Genomic DNA, 25863 nt, shown 5'->3' on the forward strand with positions numbered 1-25863 from the left:
AGTTTTACTTGATTATTTGATTACTTTTATATAATTGCATATCGTACGTTGTCTATAACACAATCTCAACCTTAAGTAGTTCTCCAGAAGAAAGTTTACTTTTGCAGAATACATATTCATGAGTTATAACTGCTGCACATAACTTTAAAACATGCGTAATATGATAAAGTGTTTTGGTATGATACAAAAACAGAAAATGTATCGGTATTTACCGTAATAAACATTGATAATCAAATCTTCAAGATTATGTGAAATTGGGCATTGATCATGTTTGGCATGCTAATAAAGTACTTTACTGGTTTTTATATTACATAAAAATGATTCAGTAGACAGAATACATATATATGGAAAGTTTTTAAAGAAGTTTAAAATATAGACTACCACTGTAACTATATATAGGCAAGTTGACAAAGTTGATTATATTTTAAATTTTGTGTAAATTTTGCATGCTTTTCTAATTAACAGTATCACTACGCTTACTTCATATATATACCAATATGACATATTTAGTATCAAAATAACAGTAATTTTATACACTGTACACTATCATAATTCATTTTCAAAATAACATTCGCCTGTGACATTTATCTATCATTTTGTTAGGGTACCCCCATCACTCAACCTGGTGTCGGTAGTAATTGTAAATAATCATTTATGCAGTTATTGATCATTTTTATGTATCTACATATGGCGGCCAAATGTTGACCCCACCTTTAAGTCATATACGATAGAATCGGATAAATGAACTAGAGTAAGCTACAGTTAACTAATTCACCCCTGGAGACACATTTGAACTCCTCCAATTTAAAGGTTGGAATAGTTCATTATGAGATTTCAGGGGTGAATAAGTTAAAGCCAATCAAAATGAAGGGAAGGTCACTGTAGTGAAAATCTAAACTGGAACTCTCTGTTTTCTCTGCAGTGGGACAGGAACCCTTAACAGCAATGCCTACAGTTTAACCCATTCATCCCTAAAGTCACATTTGAACCTCACCCAATCAGAGGCTGGGAAAGTCCATTTTAAATATGTAGGGGTGAAGGATTTAAAACAATAAGTTAATTATTTGTTATTTATTTATTAAAACCCTGAATTTGCTTTTACAGGTTTTCTTTGAGGGCATTCGAGGTACTGGATACACATCTGATGTAGCAATTGACGATGTTGTTCTTAGTCCAGGATATTGTGGTAAGGTCAAAATCAAGTAAAGATGTCGCTTTTCTAGCTTGTCATACAAACAGTTCCAATGGTTTGTTTACATAAGAATGTTTGATACAATTGCATAACACTGACACACAAGTCTCATAAATGATAAGCAGTTAAGGTTAGCAGAGTGGTGCTATACTCGAACCACACTGGCTAGCTGTCGCATAACAACAGCGGAGGACACATCCACACTTGCGAAAGGGTTGAAAAAACTCGACTCCCAAGATGTTCGGGTTTTAATAACAGAAATTACTATGTTGATTACCTTTATCATTTTTAGAGAAATTTTATTTTTTCAAGAATGTTTTATACACCAGTAAAATGACTTTAAAATTTTCTACAGAGAAACGTTTGAATTTGGTCAGAATGTGTGTTCTAATTGTTGAAGGCTGCATTGTATCCTCATGTCAAAATGGTGGAACCTGCTCTGAGGATGCACTGGGACAGGTAAGTTGCACCTGCCCCCCCGGATTTTCTGGAGGATTGTGCGAAACCTTAGGTAAGTGATGACATCAGTGTTTGGTTAGGTCAATGACCAACTCGACCTCTGACTTTAATAACATTCATCCGTTTGGAAATATACGATATCCAAGATTTTCTCCAGATACAAACAATTTAATATACATATTAAATGTGTCGCATCATTTAAAAACCAACTGGTCTGTTTGTAGAGCTTTGACTAAGAGAGCGATTTGTATTTCGATAACATACATCCTCGAAACTCCAGGGGTTGCACTCACTTTTGCTCTCTGCAATCCTGGATTGGTTGCAGGTAAAAAGACTTTACCAAATGCTAGGCTGATATATTTCCTTTGAAGATTACAGAGGACTGACATCTGACTTCAAAGCCAGTCAATTTCACTGTTAGGCAACTGCAACATGGTGTTGGTGGTGCATCCTGAGCCTTCTATTTAGCTATGAGCGAAAGTGAGCCTAACCTCTGGATATCGAAAATGGATAACTGAGTGTGCTTATTTGAACCAAAATCGGGTAACTGTAACTACCATGAAATTCAGCCATTAATGTTCCTTTATTTTGATAAAAGTATGATTACTTATTCACTAAATGCATAAACAAGGATAACTCTGTACTTACGCCTTGTAAAATATATAGTTTTCAAACGTTGCAAATTCTCAAAACCTTTATAAATTGGCTGCATAACGCTAACCTCCAGACTGGGAAATTTTCGTAGTTTCACTTTACACTCATGTGTTTTCAAAGCTACAGACATGTATTTCTGTGCATCGCTTTCAGTGGAACACGGAAGATAGGTGTTTGTGAATGTAACATTGTTCGACAGAATGTCGGTCAAAAGTTTTAACATACAAAGTATTGTATACTTGCATTCAATGATAAAGAAAGTATACTGATCACAAGTGTTTACGAGGTCTCTCAAACAGCAGTAAGGAATAAAAAATTTGATCATGAAAATCAGTAAATATTGACAAACAGTTTGGACGGTTTTCGGATAGTACTATAACGGAACTGCAACCGGGTATTCAGTTACCCGTTCCTGACCTAACACAAACGGTGTGGTTATTACACATATTGCATGTCAAACCTGTGCAACAATGTGAAGAAAATTATAGAATTCATTTGTCGCTCAATTGGATGTTTTGCTTATAGTGTATAAAGACTGTATTGAATGCTTATACGATACAGTGTGTATACATTCTATTTATAGGCAAAATCATCCTCAAGTAAAGCGAAAAATAAAAACATACAAATTTCTCGCTCAATTAAAGCTTGTCTTTCTTGACATATTGTGATGCGTTTGATATGTTCATTGTGTACAAGATAAAATTGATAATCCAGGGTTGCCAACCTCTAATGAGGCCAGTGTGGGAGATCTCCCTCCACTGGGTTTTCATAAGTGCAAGACTTTTGAAGGCGTCGCAGAGAAAAGTCATTTTCGGTGTTAAGATAACATTTACAAATGTATCAAACAAACCTGGCTTTCTCTACTACTGTAACACCTGCATTGTCGATCTTTTTACTATAAAGTATTAGGATTGTGTCGCCATTTCTCAGTAGAATTTATTCAAATTTTGTAGTTATATTGCTTTGAAGTAAAGAACATTTTCTGCCACAAAAAAATATAGGTTGTCGAATTTTAAGGATTTTAAATGGAAATTTATGTAAAAATGAGTGAATTTTGAAAAAAAAATTGAAACACAATTTATTTGCAAAATAATGTCAATAAAAATGATACTATAACATAGATAAGTATTGCATTAATGTATATGTATATCAATTACATAAATGCTGAAATTGTGTAAAATTAATGATCTATAAACGATTAAATATTGACATTTTATAATAAAACCATATACACATAGTAATTGCATGCAAGAGTTATCGTTCTTGAAAAACTTCACAGTAGTGAAATAGGTAGCCGGTTTCCTGAAGTACAGGAAAATGGACACATGTGACTCATTGATTAAAAACCAACTGAATTAATACCTGGATTGCTTTGCAATACTTTAATATTGAAAGAACACACTGTGCTGTCAATACGCATACAATATTCATCAGTTTAATATTAAACATTAGAATATGCGGAAATTGTGATACTGTCTCCCTACATTGGATTTTCAACTAGGCATGTACTTCCTATTTCCATTTAGCAATACACTCCTGTGACCTTCAAGATCTTTGCAGGAAATAAAACAAAACCTTTTTTGCAGATATATATTAGATTTTTATTTATCACACAAACAACTTGACATCAGAAATGCAATTTAACACATTATAATCAACAGACTTTCTTGTAAGGATTTCTTTCTTGGCTAGAACAGGTACCAGTCACTTTTTTTGTTTTGCTGTCAATATTGCTAGTATGGCATATGGGATGTTCCATGACCTGTCAAAGAAAATTAACAGTTTTTATGAAAAGAAATAAGAATAATAATAAGAAATTTACCATAGTACGTAGTAATATGAAAAGTTCATTAACATGAAAGATACAAAAAAATATGATAATTTTCCAATTATTTCTGGATACTGCAGTATCCAAAGCAACAAACAGCCCCTGATCATTTACTTGCTATATTCGATTCAATTTATTTGTTGCATGATTATATATGTACCTCGTTATTTTTGTTCATCACATCAGATTGAAAAGTGTTTAGTTCTACAAGTCTTTGGTGCATTAACGTTGCATTTTGTTCGCCACTTATACTGCAAAAAATAATGAATGCGTGAGATTTATGGCTCACGTGGCGTGAAACATGTTTCGGCGTGAGTGATGACGCTTTTAGGATGTTTTAGCGTGAGTTTGTCTCTCGTGCCGTTAGAGTAGGCAACCCTGATAATTACAAATTTCCAAACTAGTAAACATTGAAGACCTCGCAAAATATTGCCATTACAATTGCCAAATCATGTACTGTACATGTTAAGTGCCTTAATAGCGCGGTGTCAACTTTTCCTGTTTTTGTACCGGGAACTTATTTGCGGGGTTTTAAATGAGCCTTATACACAGATTCCAACACTGAGTTCTTTTGCGTTCCACTGGTTTCTGTCGACGTCTAACCTACATACTAGTATCGGGTGCCGTCAAGCACAGATAAAACTATCTACGTTACACTTCATGCATATTGAATATTGAATTCGGATTTGGCATTCGTTTGTTCATAAAAAGAAAATGTCGATTGATGGGAGGTTGAAAAATGCTCAGGTTTGATGTTCAGGTACCGTCATCCTCTATTCTTCCTGATCATAGAAACATCGAGGGTGATAGTAGCACATGTTCTAATGATGCAATTTAAAAGTTCATTTTAGTAACTGACCAAAGTCCAACTTCGTGATACTGATGATATTGATGGTGATAAATTTATGGCAGACCTATAATCAAAATTCTTACAAGGGTGTTGAAATTGCACTTTGAGAGTAATTCGCGAATATAGCGTAATATTAACCCCCGCGAAAAAAGAGCACTTTACAGTATGCAAGTTCCTCTTCTGATGACACTTAAGCCTAATTAAATTGTTTTTTCCCCAATTAGGTGAAAGCCTGCTCCATTGTTCTTTCGAAGACGGCGCTCACTGTTTCCTACACCAAGACCAGCAAGATGACTTTGATTGGTCTACCAAAAGTGTAAGTTAAATCTATTGTCAACCAAGTCCCACATCAGAAATGCATGTGCCATATAGTACTATTAATCACTCTTCAGCCCACACTTTTCATTTTCAAAGATAATCGGAACCCTAACGGGTAAACTTTCTGATAATTGACAGGCTGATAAATTGTTATGTGCAATAAAGGTAAGCTAAAAATAGCTGTATCAAGGTTTTGCTTTTCGAAGAATAGGGGGGCTATAGCAATACCCACGGCAGTCGCCGTCCCACTTGGTTCAAGTTTTTGGGCAAGCTGTGTTTTGGTGTTTAACTAACTTTTAACTAATTGTTCATTGTAATATGGTTACAGTAACTGCTTGGAGGCTCCTTACCAACAAATTGGACCACATTTGCTCATTATTGGTCCAAATCAAAAGTCTTTTGGAATTGGTTCAAGTTTAAGGGCAAGTTCTGGTTCTTTTGAAACTACTGGGCAGCTTTCAAACAAATTTGGCAGGCAGCATCCTTAGGGGAAGGGTATTCAAGATTGTACAAATGAATTCCCTGACCCCGCACTAAGGGGTAAAATAATTTTTTCTACACTGTTTGAAGTAGGAACTTGAAACTTTTAGACATGGTAGATATATGCATGGGGAAGTGCACCAAACTTTCAGAATTTTGATATGACCTCTAGGGGCCGGGCTAGAGGGGTGGAGTCATGGGGGTCAATTTATTTTGATAGTCTTTTAGCATATCATCAAACATAACCATGAGTTCTACATTTTATTTACGGTAATTTATTTTTGCATATGGTAATCGTGTGGGGATGTGTTAGGGGTTACTTTGGGGGGATAGCGGGAGTGTGCCATTGACAATGTAATTCTAGTTTCCTGATCTATTATCTAAGATGGGACATTCTGTAATGGCCCAATTACTATTAGCACTTTTTACAAAAATAATGTTAATAGACGAGCTATGCTGTTCTCCTACAGCTCTTGTTTTCCAAGTCTTACACAGTTGTTAAATCCTCAAATTGATCATCCACTGACCATGCTAAGAGGACCCAGACATGATTGCTTTAAGGTTGACTGATCATGCGTGAATAACACCTGTCGAATATGTCCTCCAGTCCCCCTCCCCCGCTACATCACTGACCCCCTGCGGCACAGGACATCTTGCAACTGACCAGTGGTGGTCATTGCCAGACTAGGGCAGCCTCGTGATTTACATGCAGTATTTAACCTTTTCATCCCTATAACTTGAGTAGACTCTACCATGCATTGATCTGGACGAGTCCAATATGGTCTACAGTGGTGATTAATGATTGATGTATGCATTGATAATTGGTCAAGAAAAAGCATTGATTTTCATATTTATCCATAAGGTTTAGAAAAATTTCTGATTTTATGTTACTAAATCTTTTACAGGGTAGCACCCCTAGCTCTGATACGGGGCCATCATCGGCATTTGAAGGAAACAAGTACGCTTTCATTGAAACCTCCAGGCCTAGAATAGAATATGAAATTGCAGAGTTTTACGCGGATTTGGGTACCAATTGTAAGTTGCGATAATCAAGTGTTTTCAAACATCCATCAGAATGGGGGTTTAAAAAGTTTTCAATGTCAACATTTTATTGTTTTGCTCCCGCCATAAAATGGGGGGGGGGGGGGCATATAGTGTTGCCTATGTCCGTCCCGTCCCGATTCAATGTAAACACTTAGCAACTTCATTCTTTCATGGTCAAACTTTATACAAAGGTCAAGTATGAGTATACTTTGGATATTGTTGTGTTTCAGGCATCCAAGGTCAAGGCCAAGGTCACACTTGCCATATATAGAAAATCATCAACTGATTCAATTTAAACACTTTATGACTCAATATGTTATGGAGATGGTAATAACATGCAGAAAAAACATGAATATTTAAATCAAGTGTAGTACCTTGTGTGTGTGCATGTTTCAGGGTATCAAGATCAAAGTGGTTGTAACTTTTTATAGAACACAAACTAATTTCACATGGCAGCGAGGGCATTTATGTCTTAGACATTTTCTAGTTTTAAAAAAGAATCTGTACTGTTTTTGGTACGGGGTACATTTAGTGGAGGTAACTGCTTGTAGAAACAATCCCTTACACAAACAGAATATATTGGTAATAATTAAGACTACTTACATGCTGTATATTGAATTCATTCACCCCTGAAGACACATTTGAACTCTTCCAATTAAAAGCTTGGAATAGTTCATTATGAAATTTCATCGGGGGAGAATGAGTTGAAACATGATATTTCTTCAAACATAAATCCACCTGTATGTACTAAAGTCTTTAGCAGACCTCTTTCAGCTTTCCAGAAGAACATCTTGTGGTACATGTTAATTTTGATGTGTTCTTACAGCTGCTCAGCGCTGTCTGTCCTTTGCCTATCACATGTATGGAAGCGGCATTGGCAGTCTTGAGATTTCTCACTTGGACAGTCAGCAGGTTATGACATTGTGGTTACGAGCTGGAAACCAGGGAAACAACTGGGAGACGGCATCTGTGCAAATCCCTGCTATGAACAATGGACAGGTTTGTACAGTGATGCATTATGGGGAAATACCACTTATTGCCTCCTTTTGAAATCGGAGGTTTTGCCAGCTACTTTGGGAAAATGCCCCTGAGCAGGAATTTGGAAGATATTGCCAGCATTTGACAAAAATGTGAAAATATTATCAATGATCCCACAATTGTACAAAAATAATGTGATTACCAAAATGTCCTCTACAATACTGTAGCTGTTTCTTACAGTAAAATTTATGGCAAAAAATAAACATTAGTTTATCAGTGCTTTTGTTTATTCATTTTCTAATTGCAATGATATATCATTTCATATCATGATACTTTCTTGTGTATTGTATCAAATTGTTTTGTTTGCCTCTATCATGATACATCAGTATTTCAATTAGTAGTCGACAACGAGCCTTCAATTTGGCCTTGACATAATCCAGGCGTGCATTTTAATTATTTCTGCCTTTGTAGATCTACATCACTGGAGTCCGAGGAGATGATTGGAGCGGTGACATTGCTATTGATGACGTGGAACTGAAAACAGGAACATGTGGTAAGGGAGACAACTGTGACAGGAAAGATTAAACCAGAATAAAGAAATATATCTGGGTTTATAGTCACACAAATGTCACCTTTCTTTGCATTTATGCCTTTCATTTGATAAATTGATAAAAAACATTGACTGTTTACTTTGAAAACCCTTGGATTTACAAGTAGACTATTCTACACCACAAAGAACTTTTGCAGAACCCTTTGTAGTTGATTAACACCTGTCAAGATTGCCCGAATTTTGTGATTTCCCCCCCCCCAAGAAACGCCATATCGTCGATTACATTAATTTGTGAATACCATGATACGGAGATGACTTGATGTCAAGCTTTTAATTGATTGTGGAAATCTTGAATGATGATAATTAAGTCACTATATAAATAAACGAAATTTTAAAACCCCACAAAAATTAGTGATTTCACAGTATCATTTTGCATTAAGAATTGTAACATACTATATTAATACAGTCAAACTTTGATCTTTGCGGGACCATCAAAAAATTTGAATCATCGGAACTTTGACTCGGGAATATGCTACCATTGAAATCATGTACAAGAGACAAAATGTGATTCTTAAATGACGAAATACAGGCTAAGAAATCTAATTTAAGATTTATAAATATTGGATTTGTAGTACACCAGTAATAAAAGTAACATGTAAAAACAAACTGCATTGTCTTGATTCTTTAGGTCACAGGTCAAGGTCACTGTTACTATAAATAGAAAATCCGTTTCCACTTTATAGCTTTTAATTGTTTCTGGGATGATTAACAGGATTTGTATTGCTCAACAATACATTGTTGATAACTTGACTAATTTTAAATACAGTTATTTAAAACACTGCTAATAATCACAAACTGCACTATTACTTCCTTCACTCATTCTCCCCTGAAATTTCATAATGAACCAGTCCAACATTTGAATTGGAAGAGTTCAAATGCACTTTAAGGGTGAATGAGTTGAGGATCCCAGTACCACTGCCAAAAACTGTAAAAGACACATTGGAAACTTTTCTCCGACATGACTATATCTATGATGAATTAATTCTGAAATGAAGACCATACCTTGGAGGACTTCTATAAAAACAATAAAGATGAAATAACGTAACCAACAACAGTGTTGGTGTTGGAACACCGTTCGGCTAGACCAGGATTCGAACCCCAGACTGTTATAAGTATTGTTCTAACCAATTGAGCTACCTGGTCAATGCAAATACGTTTACGCTGGCCCAACTGTGCTACTATTTATATTTTAAACAAAATTAAGGGGAGGTTATACTGTATATATGAAAAAATATATCTGCAATAGAACGGGGATCCTTAACTCGTTCACCCCTGAAGACACATCTGAACTTTTCTCGTTCAAAGGTTGGAATAGTTTATTATGAAATTTCAGGGTGAATGAGTTAATATGGTTGAATATTGTTCTCAAACCCTGAATATTGGCTAGGTACCGACAGAGACGTATAATAATGTATTATACGTCTCTGGTACCGAGTCAATGATAAAAATAATTTCCAAAAAAAATAGTTTTGCTCTCTAGCTGGAAACTTGAAAGTGTCAAAATAATTCGGGATTGACAACTGATTTATTTTCTTGCAGGATGCTTTACAATGCCTTGCAGGAATGGTGGAACTTGTACCAATGACAACAGTGCTGTAGGATTCGTCTGCACCTGTGATGCAGGATTCACGGGCGTATTATGTGAAAACCCAGATGGTAAGGGTTCAGAGGGTTTGATGCTTGTCTATCCAACAGGTGTGTCGGGGCTTTGATTTCTGACTCGCTGCGAAAAGCTCAATGAAATGTAAGGAATATACATGAATGCATAATTCGGCAGTAAAATGAACAGGTCTTTTCTAGTATCTCTGAATTCACTGTATTAACTTGTTCAATCCCTGAAGACACATTTGAACTCTTCCAATTCAAAGGTTGGAATAGTTCATTATGAAATTTCAGGGGTGAATGAGTTAACCAAATTATGATCAGTTTGTGGATATTTAATTTAGTGTTATCTTGGGTGACCACCAATATAGCAAGATTAACTCAGTCACCCCTGATATTTCATAATAAACTATTCCACCCTTTGAAATGGACGAGTTCAAATGTGGTTTCAGGAGTGAATGAGTTAATTAAAGAAATTACAAATTATACATTGGATTTAAATTAGCCCTGAAGTATTTACATTTGGTTGTTCATTTTACCAGGGAGTGTTCCTGTGACCTGCACATTTGAAGATGGAGCCTACTGTTTTCTGGAGCAGGTCAATGCTGCAGTGGACATTTTTGATTGGACAATAAAGCAGGTAGGTTTTCAACAATAGACTGTCAACTTGATGGACTGATCACACAAACGGCTCCGGTTACTATAGGGCTGCAACGATGCATTAACATGACAACACAATACGTATCTCCATACTGTGGTCACGATTCGATACGTAGCACAATACATTAGTAACAATAGAAGCAAAGAGAAAAGATGTATTGCAATTTTTTAATGGCAATATTACAACAGTAAATAGACTTGGTCCAAAATAGGCATAATTTTATAAAGTTTCACATAATTCATGAATTTCCAAGTGCATGCCAATCTGGAGCTGTCACGAGCCATGCTTGAACCAATCTGAGCAGATTGAATTCAGAATCGTCAAAACCCTGAATATCCTAGGTGTATCATTACCTCCCATAAAATACTCACTTCTGTGTACTGTACTGTGTTCAAAATATATCACGATATATTGTAGCAGCTCTACTACAGGTGTAGTTATATTTTTATACCTCCCGCAACAAAGTTTGGGGGGTATACTGGAACCACCCTGTCTGGATGTCTGGATGTCCATCTGTCTGGATGTCTGTCGTCCACAGTAAAATTGTCCGAAAAAACTTTATCTTAACCGACAGGCAGATTTCACTGAAACTTCACTTGAATGATCCGTATATATTATGTAGTTGTGCACCGGCATTGTATTTTCAGATTACAACAATTGTTATGGGAGTTACGGTCCTTTCTGCGAAATAATTTGTCTGGAAACCCCAAGGTCAAGGTCACTAGATGATTTATAAACTACTAGCATTTGAGGGGGGTATTCGTTATCCTCCGGATGACAGTTCAAGTGTAAAATTATAATTACAAGGATCACTGTTCCAATGCATCGGAACGTGTTTTTTGTGTCGCCGACATATAGTATTACTTTGTCTGCGTCGTCCGAACCAAGGTTTCCGTACGATAACTTGAGTTACCTTGGGTTGTTTGAACTCACACTTGGTACACATTGCATTTTCATATAGCTCGGACAAGTTCGCATTTCAGAAGTTTACGTGCATTTTTGTTGGAGTTATGCCCTTTTTATTGCCAAACAAGGGCATCGTGTAGTAATTGAAAGAACCTTTTTTTATTTTTAAACAATTCCATTCAAATTTTGTACGGTAATGCTAGAAGCAATCATATATTATTTAGGGGATAGTACGTTGTTTTGAGTGGCTATACTGGCGATTAGAACATGAAATTTGGTTTTGAACTCGAGACCGATAGGTCGAGAGTTTAAATGAAATTTCATGTTCTAATCGCCAGTATAGACAGGAAAAACATTGACTACCCCCAATCTAACACACCTTAACAAATATACTACGCTGATATGTTTAGAAACATTGTATTTCCACGTACAAAAAGTACGTAGTGAAATACTTTGTGACCTGAACTGGCGACGTGTCATTCTGCAGCTGACTGACCAATCGGAAAGAAGCTTTCAAAAGTCGGTCATTTGGCCTCGCCCATACTGGCGAGAGCTTGATCTGTATGTTGACGAGGCAGAATATTTGTATTGTTCATGAACGTCCTGTTTCCAAAGTTTATACGACACATTTGGATTAATATTGACCAAGTTCTTACATTTCCATGTCAGCATGCATACAAATCTGTGATTAATTGTATAGATTTGTGAAGAGTTTTGTGTAAATGCATATGACACATGTGAAATGTTTTATTTGATTTTGGATCTAAATAGATGCCTTCACACGAATGGAACAAACGTTTCAATAATAAAAGAAGGTAAGAACAAGGAATGTGTTCTTTTTACTTTCTAATTCATTCTACAAATGCATTTCATCGGTCGTTTCTGTTCTGTTGCCTATTAGCCTTATCAGCGAGCTGGACGCCTTATTGTTTTGGTTAGAAAAAGGGCGTCGCTTAAGTGCGATGGGAGGAGCTTAACACGATTGATCATGATCTATCGCAGATAAGAACATGGTCCGTATCCAATCAAAATGCGCGTCGCAAACGAATCGTGTTAGAATGGTTTTTCTGTCGAGTTTCAACTTCTTATTAAAGGCGCTGAGCAGGCGACACATCCACTCCCGTGGAGTCCTTGTTCTTGCATGAATTCATCTTTGATAAATCATTCCTGAAATGAAAACCGTACTTTTCACCCCTGAAGACGCATTTGAACTCTTCCCAATTCAAAGGTTGGAATAGTTCATTATTAAACTACAGGGGTGAATGAGTTAATAGGATGAAGTAAACCCCCAGAATAAAAGAATAATAAAGATGAACTCGGTCAACTATAACCTGTAACTGGGTTCAAAGTATAAAATGTTACTGTTGGTCAATCAAGTCAAGTGCACCTTGCCTATTTCAGAATTATTGTATGCTTTAGGCACCTGTCAAAAATTTCGACAGGATGTATTATGGTATGGTGAGCGTCTTTTTCAATACTTTGGTTTCCGCAAGATAACTTGCTTAAATAACATTCAATTTTGATATGCATCTACATTATATAAAAACTGAAGTTAACTTTGAAATTGAGCAAAATCCACACATAATTTATTAGGATTATGTGCTTTGATTGGTAAATTTTCAAACTTCAGTTCCCAGAAGATAGCTTAATTGCTTAAATATTTGATGAAACTTGGTATGCCTGTACATTATACAAAGGTTGAGGCTAATTAAGTTCAAAGTTGAGCAAAAACCACGCATATTAAATTAGTTGACGGTTTCTGCACAATTACTTTGTCAAAATATTTACGCTTTGATTTATAGCAAAATCTGCCAGTAATTAATGTAACATAGAAATACCTCTAGTTTTAATGGTGTTGGATAAATCGATTATTGGCTAAAAGGTGCAATTTCAATTTTTATTCTCATGATTTGAAATATATACAAAGGGAGACCATTCCTATGAAAATCAATTATTTAAGGGTGAAAAGAATATATGAAATATTCCTTAAAGCTTAAGTTGGTCAAGTACAGTATGTTGTTTCCTTTCACCACATTCAAGAAATAGTTCTGAAATTTAACCGTTTCACCACTATAGACCATAATGGACTCGCCCAGATGAATGTATGGGAGAGTACTCGAGTAATTACCTAGGGGTGAAGGGTTAATAAGTAATATAGTACAAATGCTCTTCTTACATTGCCATATTTTCATACACCGAGGTAAAACGATGGATGAGAATGATTTTAGGGAAGTCGCATTGCCACGGGAGCTCGGAGTATATTATTTTCAGCCCTGTGTTACGCTTGCTACTGTTTATTTTTCAGGGAGGCACCCCAAGCTCAAACACTGGACCAGATAATGCCCACACTGGATCAAAATATGCATTTATCGAAGCTTCCTCCCCTAGAATTAGTGGAGATAATGCAATCCTCAGCTCTGAGCAGACTACTTTCCTACGTAGGTCCAAAACTTAGTGTGTTGCGGCAGTTAAGTTTCTCAAACCACGTGTCACCTTTCCGTACGATTTATCTTCTTAAATACAGGTTGTAATATGCCTCTGTTATGGTTTTCGAAACCACACATATGATCCAATTTGTGTCTATTCATACAGTATACCGGGAATATTTTTCTGCAGTTTAATTTTTGCCTTTTTCACCCTCTGTGATGAAGAATTTATCATTACAGCAAATATAAGTAAACAACATAATATACACAGCAATTAAATGTAAAGGGCAAATTAAAAATGGGCAAATATGGATTTTACAGGTGAAGGGCGAAAGTTTGTCTTGGCGAACATTTTTCAATATATAGTAAGAGCCCTTTCCCTTATATTAAGTGCCTCTTCTCTTTTTCGGGCATTGATATAAATGCATTCTTTCCCAAGCAACATAATAATTAAATGTAAAAGGCAGATTTAATGTTGGGTGAAAACATATTTTGCCGTCAAAGCGTGAACATTTCCCTGTATACAGTATCATGTGGCCTGTACAGCAATAGCCACAATCTTTGTTTTGTTCTCTTAATCCTTTCACCCCTGAAGACACATTTGAACTCTTTCAATTCAAAGGTTGGAATGGATCATTATAAAATTTCGGGTGAGATGAGTTAAAAGCGTCCCCTCCAGCCAATTTTTCATGTGCGCTAATTTCTAGGGCTTTCTGTCACAATGTACAATGTATTGATAAACTTGTAAACACAGGCATGTATGCTATTGTAATACAAAATTGAATTTAATATCACTGTATCGCAATATTTTTTAACTTTGCAGATATGCCAATAACCATACACAGGGTTATAACTAGTGGTGGGAGTCGGTTGAAATTTCATAATCGATGGTTGATATATAAAAAAAAAAAAAATAGTAAATCTTTGCTATCCATATTAAAGAAGATACAGTTTGATAACAATTCTGACAACAATTTCTTTTTAACCCATTCACCCCTAAAGTCACATTTGAACCTTACCAAATCAAAGTCCAGTTTAAATAAGTAGGGGAGAATGAGTTAAAATGAATACCTTTTTCCAATGACGATATATCATGATACACTGTAGGTGTATTGACACCCCTACTAATTATGTTAAATACAATAAACGATGTTGGATTACTTCTGCAGTGGGTAAGGCGGATTCCACTGTATTGTTCTTTTATCCACAAGTAACATATTCTGGGTAAAGTATAGGAAACTAATATCCAATCTTTATGCCGTATTTTATGCAAGTGGAAATCCAATTTTACAGTCAATTCTTTTTTTCAGCCATGAATCGATGCCTGCGGTTTTACTTTCACATGAAGGGTACTTCAATTGGGGATCTAATTGTACTGTCCGGCGAGCGAGGTTCTGAAACAACAGTCTGGAGCTTGTCAGGCGCACAAGGAAACGATTGGGTGTACACTGAAGTCAGCTTGCCAACAGCAGCTGATCTTGTGGTAAGTTTGATTGGTAAACTGATACATTTATTTAAGCCACCTAGTACACAGGACCATACCATCAGACTGTAGTATATTAAGCTTAATGTACCCACTGACTCGCCTGTCCGTACCGTATTGAGCATATAATACCCTCACACTATTTACATTGAACTTATTATACACCCCCGTCCCCCCCACCCCTGTCCGTACCATATTACCAGGTAAGCTCAAATTACCCCTCACCCGCAAACCGCACTGTCTACCATATTGAGCTTATTATAGCCTCATATATACCATATCACATTAAGCTTAATATATCCCCAGTCCATACCATGTTGAGTTTATCATACCCAAAATTCAAACCACATGTGTAGCTTAATATACCTTCTGTCCATACCACATGTAGCTTATAATCCCCCTAACCATACCACATGTAGCTTATAATCCCCCAGTCCATACCACATGTAGCTTATAATCCCCCAGTCCATACCACCTGTAGCTTATAATCCCCCTGTCCATACCACATGTAGCTTATAATCCCCCTGTCCATACCACATGTAGCTTATAATCCCCCTGTCCATACCACATGCAGCTTATAATCCCCCTGTCCGTACCACCTGTAGCTTATAATCCCCCTGTCCTTACCACCTGTAGCTTATAATCCCCCAGTCCATACCACCTGTAGCTTATAATCCCCCTGTCCATACCACATTTAGCTTATAATCCCCCAGGCCATACCACATGTAGCTTAATATACACGCCTTATCTGTACCACATTTAGCTTAATATATCCCCCTGTCTGTACAACATTAAGCTTTTAATATAATACATAATACTACGTAGTTTATTGTATAGTACGGTTTGAATCATTCTTTTGCTTGCCAAACTGTACTGATATAATGTATAGTATGAAATGTTCGTTGTGTGTAAACATTCATGGTTTTAGTGGTCGTTTTTGAACCACGAAAATAAATACAGTTTTGAATGATGTTCATGTCTACTGTTTTTAGGTCACCTGAGCTTTAGCTCAAGTGACCTATTGCTATCCGTTTTCGTCCGTCGTCGTCCGTTAACATTTTACATTTCAAACTTAAAGTCAAGTTCTGCTGGGCCGATTGAACTGAAAGTTTGTAGGAATGATCAGCTCATGGTCCTGACAAAGTGAAGATAACATTATACTATTTTTTACTCAAATTGGTACATATTTCAACAACAAATAAATACTGTAGACTCGGGTGACCGTTTAGGCCCATGGGCCTCTTGTTAATATTGGATATCCATGAAAGTTTGTACCACAAAACTATCTAAATGGCCTCAAACCATGAAGGAAAGTACCCATGAACCATTCGTGTTATACAGTAGACAAAATAAGTTTTAATTCATAATTTTGAAGCAAGAATATAGTCATAGCTATTCACATCAATGCAGGGTAGAGTTGAATAAAATTAGATAGGGATCGATGAGAGGGTTAACCCTTAAACCACTGTAGACCATAATGGACTCGTCTAGATCAATGCATGGAAGAGTTAACTTAAGTTGCATAGGGGTGAAAGGGTTAAGAAAGTAGTCGGAACTATATGATTTCCGCGAAGAACTAACTTCCTTCATATGCAACACCACTCATTGGCTGCATGCCTATACCACTACACATCCCTGCCTATCCCCTGTATCTCAGACGTCATTTCCCACTCTGGGATACCCCAATACGCTATCAGCTACCATAGACAACTTGCAATAGTTGGTGTCTGATACTTAGTATAACTGAATTTTCATTGACTATTCACACAGCACATTTTGTTCCTCAAAGTCGCGGCTGTGAACGAACTCAAATCATTCCTATCGGTGAAAAGACTGAAAAATTGTTACCCAACAATTTCTGAACTAGTATTTTAGATTTGTCTATTTAAACTACTTTTTTTGCTGTGTGTAAACTTTTAGTAAACGTGCATTTATTGTATTTTCAAGCTGATAGTGTATTCTCAAATTAAGGGAAAGTTTTACTTTCAAAATGTATTGCATTAATTTCATCACTTAATTATTATGTAAATATACAATTACGGCAAATGACTTTTTTTATGTATCATCAGGTAGGCAAGATAGAATGAAATTACAAATGAAAGATAATCAGCATGTGTAATATTGAAGGAGTTCTTATCATTTAGGACAGAATTGGAATAGGTTTGTCATAGAATAGGTTTGTCATAGAATAGGTTTGTCATATTCAGGGACTTCCATACCACAGCTGTCTAAGCTCCATCATTAGGAGGAAGCGTAAGACTCATCATTTTGACAAAAAGTTATCAATCTCCCTCAAAACTTCCTCAGTCAAGTTCAAACTTGCACAAACTCAAAATCTACATCCTGTGGTCAAAGGATCTCCTAATCACTGCGGGGTATGTGTAATGATCATAACAGGTGTATGTCAGGTGTATGCCAATCAAATGAATGCTTATTGGAGATATTTTGATACATAAAAATTGAAAGATAAATTGAGCAAAGCAGTTTTGGTCACATTTTGTACACTTTCTCCCTCATTTGAAATGTGGAATGAGGGAGATCTCATTGAAATGGTTAAAATTTAGGCGGTTACTTGCCCGACTACGTGGGTTTTAGATTTGTTAGTTAATTGTATAGGGTTGGGTTTCAGATATGCTGGTTTCCTTCCACGTTCAAAAGCCCTTGGCTCTTTCATCTGGACCAACAGTGATTAATATAAGTTAAGAATGTATTTCATTATTGTTGAATGTATTTCATTATTGTTGAAAATGTTTTTAAGTTTATAAATAGTCGGTCAAACCAGTTAGGAAAAAATAGAAAGGGTTTGTGTAAATTAATGTTCTTATTTTTTTAAGGACGACTTAGTAATGACCTTTCTATTACTTATTGCCTGGATATTTAAACAGTGAAATATCCTGTTCCTTTTTGTATTTTGCAGATTGCGATTGAGGGTGTGCGAGGGAGCGACTGGAGTGGAGACATTGCTATAGACGATCTGGAGCTTAGTGCCGGACTTTGTAAGTTTATTTTACCTTCACCTAGAACTGTTTGTAATACTTTAGATAGAAAGAAAGTATGCCTGTAATTTAAGGTGTTTATACAAAATATGCCTGTAATTTAAGGTGTTTATACAAAATATGCCTGTGATTTAAGGTATATCCCAAATTTGCCTGTAATTTAAGATATAAACAAAACATGCATTCAATTTGTGGTGTTTTTCCCAATCTAATTAAAATTAGATCTTTGCATCACACTCATTTATTGATGTGTTGCATGGAAGGTCTTGCATTATTCAAATTAAACTGTCATAATTCTTAGACCGTTAATCATACAGACTGCATCGATGGATTTTGATGTGTACCTGTATCTGCATCATCCACACAAATGCTGTGCTGTATGTCATAATGAGGTCACTGTGATGTGGATTTCAAGGTCAGAGGTCAAGTGTCCAAAACCTGGAAAGCATCATCTGTCTCATTAATTCAAACCATTCCAAATAGGTTGATGAAACTTGAATCGTACGTGTATTGCTCACAGAATGTGTACACTGTTCCACAATTAAGTTTATGTTTAACTTGAGTAAAATGTTGTCAGTCATTTTTTAACATACTGCTATCAGTGTTCTTTACCTCCATGTCGAAGGTTAAATATTAACAAGTTTCAGGTAACAGATCAGGTAACAGATTAAGCAGTAATTTTCACAAAAAAAAGTTCAACCCTTTCACCTCCGTAGACTATTATGGACTGATCCAGATCAATGCATGGGAGTAACTTAAGTAATGTGTTTTTAGCTACCAAAAATTAGGTTGACTCCTTGGTTTAAAGAGAAGAGTCTAATCGACATGTGTTTAGACCATGACCACTGAAATTGCTGAAGGTCAAGGGTCAACTGAAAGCCCTATGAAATGTTAACCCAGGGAGTTTACTTCATTTCATCCCATTTTTGTTAGGACATCTGATAGTCCTAAATTTCGTTTTCAGTTATAATCTAAGAATCCAAAAGAACTTATTTTTCTGAAATTTAACATGCATGGTGATACAATGTTATATGTAGATGTGCAATAGAGCTTTGAAAAGTTGTCAAGGTCACTGTAGCTAAAAATAGACTATGGGGAGGGGCTACAGTTCGGTATATTGCAGGGCATTAATTGCTGACCTGTCAGCGTTAGAGTTGCTTTTTCAAGATTTTACTGCCATTGACCGACAGTGGAAAATAATTCCTCCCCAAAGTATTTACATACAGTTTTAAGGCCCGACACAAAAATCTATATTTCCTGTAACATGTTGGAAAAATGTAGGTAAGGTAGGCACACATTATTAGGGTAAGTAGGGTTATCGGAAACACCAAATTTTCTTTTTTGGCATAAGATTTTGACTTAATGATTATAAAGTTGGGCCGTAGCTGTAAAATATTTAACAACTTTTATTTCTTTATTTTTAGGTTGATGACTTTGTTCCTTTAGAGGATGGATAAAGGAAATCCAAATGGAAATGGAAATGCTGACATTATATTCATATCTATATATAACGCTTAAGTGCTGTTTTGAATTTTTTTAAATAAATCCTATTAATGTTGATCAAACAGGTTTGTTATTCACTGCCTTAATATTGTTAAGAAATTTTAAAGAGTAAAGACAAGGTAATTTTATTCCGTTAAAAAGTGGCTTTTTGTTTTTTGTTTTATCAACATCCCGTCTGGATTGTATCGGTTCACCAACTACAAGTCTTAAAATAAACTGATATATTTTACAACAATTATGAAACAAGTTATTACAACTTATATTGATCAATGTTATTGGCCCTGATGTTAGCGCATGAGATCTTAATGTGGGAGAAAACTGGAGTACCCGGAGAAAACCCACATGATCAGGCAGGTAACCCAATACCTTTTCACATCTGCCCTTGGAATCGAACCCTGACCGCCTTGATGAAAGGCGAGTGTGTTATCCACTCTGCCACAGGACCACCCGGATGTCTTCTAATTTAATTCAGCCATTATGTAATCCGGTGTGTGATTAATTTTCCTTCTGCTTGACGTTCAACATTAACCCTCTCAACACTGTAGATCAGAATGGACTCATCCACATCAATGCAGGGTAGAGTTAAATAAAATTAGATAGGGATCGATGAGAGGGTTAACCCTTTCACCACTGTAGACCATAATGGACTCGTCCAGATCAATGAATGGAAGAGTTTACTTAAGTTGCATAGGGGTGAAAGGGAAAAGAAACTAGTTGTAAGGATCAATGTTCCCATTGCCAGTATAATGTCTTTGGGTGGAATGATGTGTTGGATGCCTTTGGCATGGTATTTCAGTGAGGTAGTACTCTAAAGTTGGCATCAGATCCAACATACCCAGGCCTGTATTCATGATATCGTTCTCATGCTCAAGCATTGTTTTTGTACACGGGCCTTATTTCTTGTTTCAGCGATAAATTGAGAAATCTTATATTTTCAAAAATTTCGAAAATGTTTAAGACAAAGCTGAATACTGTTTTACATGATTTAAGTGAGTTACGAGAAAGCTGGTTTGAGCATGAGAACGTTTCATGAATATGGGGCCGGGTATGTTGGATCTGATGCCACTTCTACCTCACTGAAATACCATGCCAAAGGCATCCAACACATCATTCCACCCGTCTTGTGAGGTGGTGGAACTGATGGCAATACACTGTCGTCGTTCACTCGGATAAGACTGTATCCAGCATAATGCGGTATCGGTCGCTCCATAAGAGTACTCCAGACGTTAATTAAGTATGCTAGGGTCGTCTCGATGACGTCAAATGCAGCAGACAAATCCAGCATGGCAAACACCGCTCTGCACTTGTTATCCAATTCGGAAACTATGTCATTATGTACACGTAGGAGGGCCGTCTCAGTATAGTGTTCAATGCGGTAAGCCGATTGCAGGTTGTCATGGAGACTGTTTGCATGGAGATGAACCTCTAAACGCCGGGACACAACCTTTCGCTGTAATATACATCGTTGTAAGCTTATATTTCATTTACTTATAATGTCCAACCCAGTTGCGCATAAAATGATAAAAAGTCCATTATTCACACATTGATGAGTTGTGGTGGTATATTCCGTCTTTGCATATTGCAGAGTTATCTTCTGTTGAGAGCAGGTATTGATTGTTACGTCATTTGTTTGTGAGAGTAACGTCATTAATTTTTGAGAAAACGACGTAATTTTCTCACACGAACAAATGACGTAACAATCAATACCTGCTCTCAAGAGAAGATAACTCTGCAATACGCAAAGACGGAATAGTTCATGTTGCGCGCTCACACATTATACTTGACAAAAACAGCTCTCTCTATATGAAACCCACGTATATTTTTTACACGCATACCGTTTAAAGTTCGCACTTGTTGATTTGGTCTCAAATGACCTGTAAAAGTCGCATAATTTAAAACACATGCGATGTACATGGTACTTATTGTAAAAAGAGGCCCGGAATTTGGACCTGTTGGTAATGCTATGGTTTAAAGCTGTTAAGGTTCATTGTTGTAGCAATCACTTCCGGTAGACTGTTCCATGTTGTTATTGTTCCATTGCTGAAGACATTTTTGTTTACTTCAAGGCGAAACGGTTTCTTGTACAGCTCCTTTGGATGCCCCCTGGTCCCCACATTCTATGCCAGTTTAAACATATATTCATGATCTACATGGTCGATATTATTTCGGATCTTATAGATTTCGACTAGGTCGGCTCTTCCCCTTCTATACTAGAGTGTAGGCAGTCCCAGTTTTCGCAGCCTTTCATCATATGGTAGATTTGATATATTCTTGATCCGTTTTGTATCCCTTCTTTGCACATTTTCGATGGAGATTTTGTCTATGATAAAATTTGGGGACCATACAGGTGTTCCATACTCTAAATGTGGTCTGACGAGTGATTTGTACAATAGAGTAAACATAACTGCGTCCATGTATGTGAAAGGACGGAAGATAGTACCCAGGATTCTGTTGGCCTTTGTAACCGTTATATTGACATTGTCTGAAAATCTCAATTTGTTGTCTATGGTGATGCCAAGACCCTTCTCGTTTTCTATTTTCTCTGTCTGTTGTACTATCTGGAAAACAAAGATTGTAGATGTGGTTACCTCCCCTGAATTTTCCAATTTCCATGTGTTTACACTTGTCGGTGTTTAATTTCATTAACCAGTCGTCTGTCCACTTGCATATGTTGTCTATGTTGTCCTGAAGCGAACCATCCTTAAGGAAAAGTTTGAATATAATTTATTGTAGTCTGCAAAAAGTTTGTACACGCTGTCGCCGTGCGTGACTGATATGTCAACACCCGATATCGAGACTTACTTGGAAATAAGGCTTATGATACAAAGACTAAGGCTTATGATACAAAGACATTAATTAACTCGCGGGAAGACATTGACATACGATCAGACGACTTCAGGAAGGTCGTATATTAGGCGCGTCGAATGCAGACTGATGCGTTTTGTTTACCGACCTCACCTGTACATTTCACGTTCTTACACTAGTTCACAAGCTCGGGTCGCTACGATTTGTGGTCGAGCGAGTTACGCTCTGTAAGGTAAATCATTTCACAAATGCTACAACAAATACCTCTGTGAAAATAGTGTTTTATAAAATGTCAAGATCCCTACAAAATGCTACCATGCGATAGTATAGCCTATGGTTACATATGTAACCCGACATGTAAATATTCCAGGCGTAAGCGCGCTATGGCATGATGTCCAAAGTGTACGTGATTCAGAGTAATTTTGATCTATAAAAGAACAGTAAATTGACCGTTTTAATATCATAAATTAATTTGTTTCCGTCGTTTTTGGTAAAGTAAAGAAATAACTCGTTGCATAAGTTCTATCCCTCTACAAAAAGTTCCGTTTGTTTTCAAGGTAGACAACTCTCATCAGGATCATAACAAAATGACGAGATAAATGTCACAAGCGGTTGCTATTTTGAAAATGAATTATAGTGTACAGTGTATAAAATTACTGTTATTTTGACACTAAATATTAATGACAAAATACGACCTACCTCTTCAAATGGAAGAGGGTCTTTGATCCAAGGGAGACAACCTGTACCGCGTATGTCATTGTGGACTTACGGTTATTTAATAAACTACAAATAAAGACATTTATAACGGTTACTACAAACTGTTCGCTAAAAATCATCGTTACCAAACTATACAAAGACTTGGAACAAAATGGCGGGAAAATTCAAATTTGAATTAATTGAAACATTCAATTAATTTACTGAATCTGTTTTACATGTTACAAATGTACATTACCGATGTATATGGTTTATACAAATATAAAAACCATAGAAAATGCGATGTACTCACAATTATTGTGGTCTGTAGTCAAAAAGATCAAAACCATGTAAGTTTGGAATTCCGTCTACACAGGCTGCAAACTTGTACAGGCTTAAAAATACCTTAACCCCTGACCCCAGTTGGACAGGTGTACATCTAAACTAAAAATAGATCACTGTCATATATATATAATTATGACAAGTGCTCGTATACAAGTTGCACTTATTAAGTATTGATAAAAACAACTAAATAACATGAACAATACATTGTCAATAATGACACTGTTACATAATGGACCAGATTTAACGCAAGTTTCCAGATATGATAACTTCCACCTGAAGTTGTGCATCCAGGTATTATTTTTTAAGCCGCTCTTGGCGAGAGCCGAGCGGCTTATTAATTAGGTCCAGAGAACGAAAGACAAGACAAGACATGCTTCCGCTATATAGTTTCGTTATCGTAAATAGAAAGTAGAATCTCTGACACTTCTGATACTCTTCTCCAAATAATAATCCATACTTTAAATAATTGCTGAAAACAAAATGTTTATCTCCGGTGCATTCTACGAGTGTTGTGGTGGTGAAATTCGTGCACTAGGTTTGAGCGTTTTAGCAACTCGGATTGCGGTCTGGGGAGTGTTACGCACATGTGAAGACTGTCAAACATTGACACTGTCTGTAGAAGGAAGAAGTAAATATATAAACTTATAAACCGTATGAGTGATGAAGAATAACCTCTATTTTGATGTTTGAAACGGTAACGTATATATGCCATATCGTGCTTAGGTTGATAACGGTAGACTAATGGCTCCGAGACGAGACGATATGTGAACTGTGTATGCTTATCAAACATTTTTGTAACACAGCATGCTATTTCTAGTGTATTTATTTATGAAAGTGTAACAATTTAAGAGCATGACACAACTGCCGCTGCTGTTTGACAAGAATTGGCGCCGTGTCAAAATAGTATCCAATTGGGTGTAAGGGAAATAACTCTAACGTTGGTAAAGTCGCATTGGGAAATATACCAAGAACATTTGTGAGATTTTGTATATTCAATGACGGTAAATATAGTCGCTACAAATATTAATAATTTTCACTAATATGAATAAAAAATAGATAAAAATAAAAGGAGTACAATGTCTCTTTTCTCCAAGCATGTTTTCCCACTGCTGTTTCACCCCTTCATTTCACAAGCAAAAAATGCACCTATTCTTTATTATCCATTCACCGATTGCCATTCTGCACGTAAACGCTCATGTCACATCATTGGAGGATGCTAATTAATGAAAATTACAACAATGCGTCACACTTAAAGAGGGTGAAAAAAGAGGAGAGGGAGAAATGTTTTTAAGGCATCATTTAAGAGGTGATTGATTTTGAAAATCCTAAACGCAACATCATCAGATGACCTGATTTTCAACTAGCAGAATACAGAACACATATCTGAGTTATTATAGTAGATTTTTATGCTCAACGTGTCACTGAAGCAATTAAATTTAAAGTGGTGAGCGGCTGTAATGTCACACTGACATAATTCTAGTTTCATTCTGATCCTTGTTTTACAAAGTTATGGCCCTTGGTTGAAAAATCCTTGTCCGGTCAAATCCTCCAGAGCAGGGATGTGTACACATCCCTGTCCAGAACTATGGCGCCAATTTCAACGGAAGGTAACGTATGGTAACTGCCCCGTGACATTGTGCATCCAAGTAGTACGTTTTCATTCCGACCCTTTAAAAAGGAGTTATGGCCCTTTTTTGAAAAAACCTGTCTGCCTCATAAATTACTGGGCCGATTTCAATGAAATATTACAGACATTGTAATTACCCCTTGATGTCGTGACCATTTTTAAGGAGTTATGGCCCTTTGTTAAAAATATTTGACTTGACAACTCTTCCTTTACTACTAGGACGATTTAAGCAAAACCGGTTCGCCTAGGCTGACAAGATTTGGTATAGGGTGGAGTACAGGAAGCATGTCGGTGACCTTTATACTTCAATGATTACTGATGGGAGACTATGGATTGCTTTCGATGCTTTGCCTTTGTTATCCTTTAGCTTGCACTAACATTTTGCTTACAGTTCTAGTTATTA

General features: G+C 36.4%; 1 protein-coding gene across 2 annotated transcripts in view; it reads left to right on the forward strand.

Annotated features, from left to right (window-relative positions):
* Positions 1-20047, forward strand: part of LOC110448767 (MAM and LDL-receptor class A domain-containing protein 1-like) — a 63414-nt gene extending 43367 nt beyond the window's left edge. The window contains exons 22-33 of one of the 2 annotated variants that reach the window (XM_021495187.1): positions 1105-1186; positions 1593-1703; positions 5208-5299; positions 6687-6816; positions 7652-7824; positions 8275-8356; positions 9953-10069; positions 10558-10655; positions 13888-14020; positions 15319-15491; positions 18409-18487; positions 19912-20047. In XM_021495187.1, the coding sequence (XP_021350862.1) occupies positions 1105-1186; positions 1593-1703; positions 5208-5299; positions 6687-6816; positions 7652-7824; positions 8275-8356; positions 9953-10069; positions 10558-10655; positions 13888-14020; positions 15319-15491; positions 18409-18487; positions 19912-19916 (1275 nt within the window). In that variant the 3' untranslated portion in view covers positions 19917-20047. The remainder of the gene's footprint in view (positions 1-1104; positions 1187-1592; positions 1704-5207; positions 5300-6686; positions 6817-7651; positions 7825-8274; positions 8357-9952; positions 10070-10557; positions 10656-13887; positions 14021-15318; positions 15492-18408; positions 18488-19911) is intronic. The other variant, XM_021495188.1, reaches the window with a different exon arrangement.
* Positions 20048-25863: the final 5816 nt, after the last annotated feature.

The sequence above is a fragment of the Mizuhopecten yessoensis genome, unplaced genomic scaffold (assembly GCF_002113885.1).
Source record: "Mizuhopecten yessoensis strain PY_sf001 unplaced genomic scaffold, ASM211388v2 scaffold4259, whole genome shotgun sequence".
NCBI lineage: Eukaryota > Metazoa > Mollusca > Bivalvia > Pectinida > Pectinidae > Mizuhopecten > Mizuhopecten yessoensis.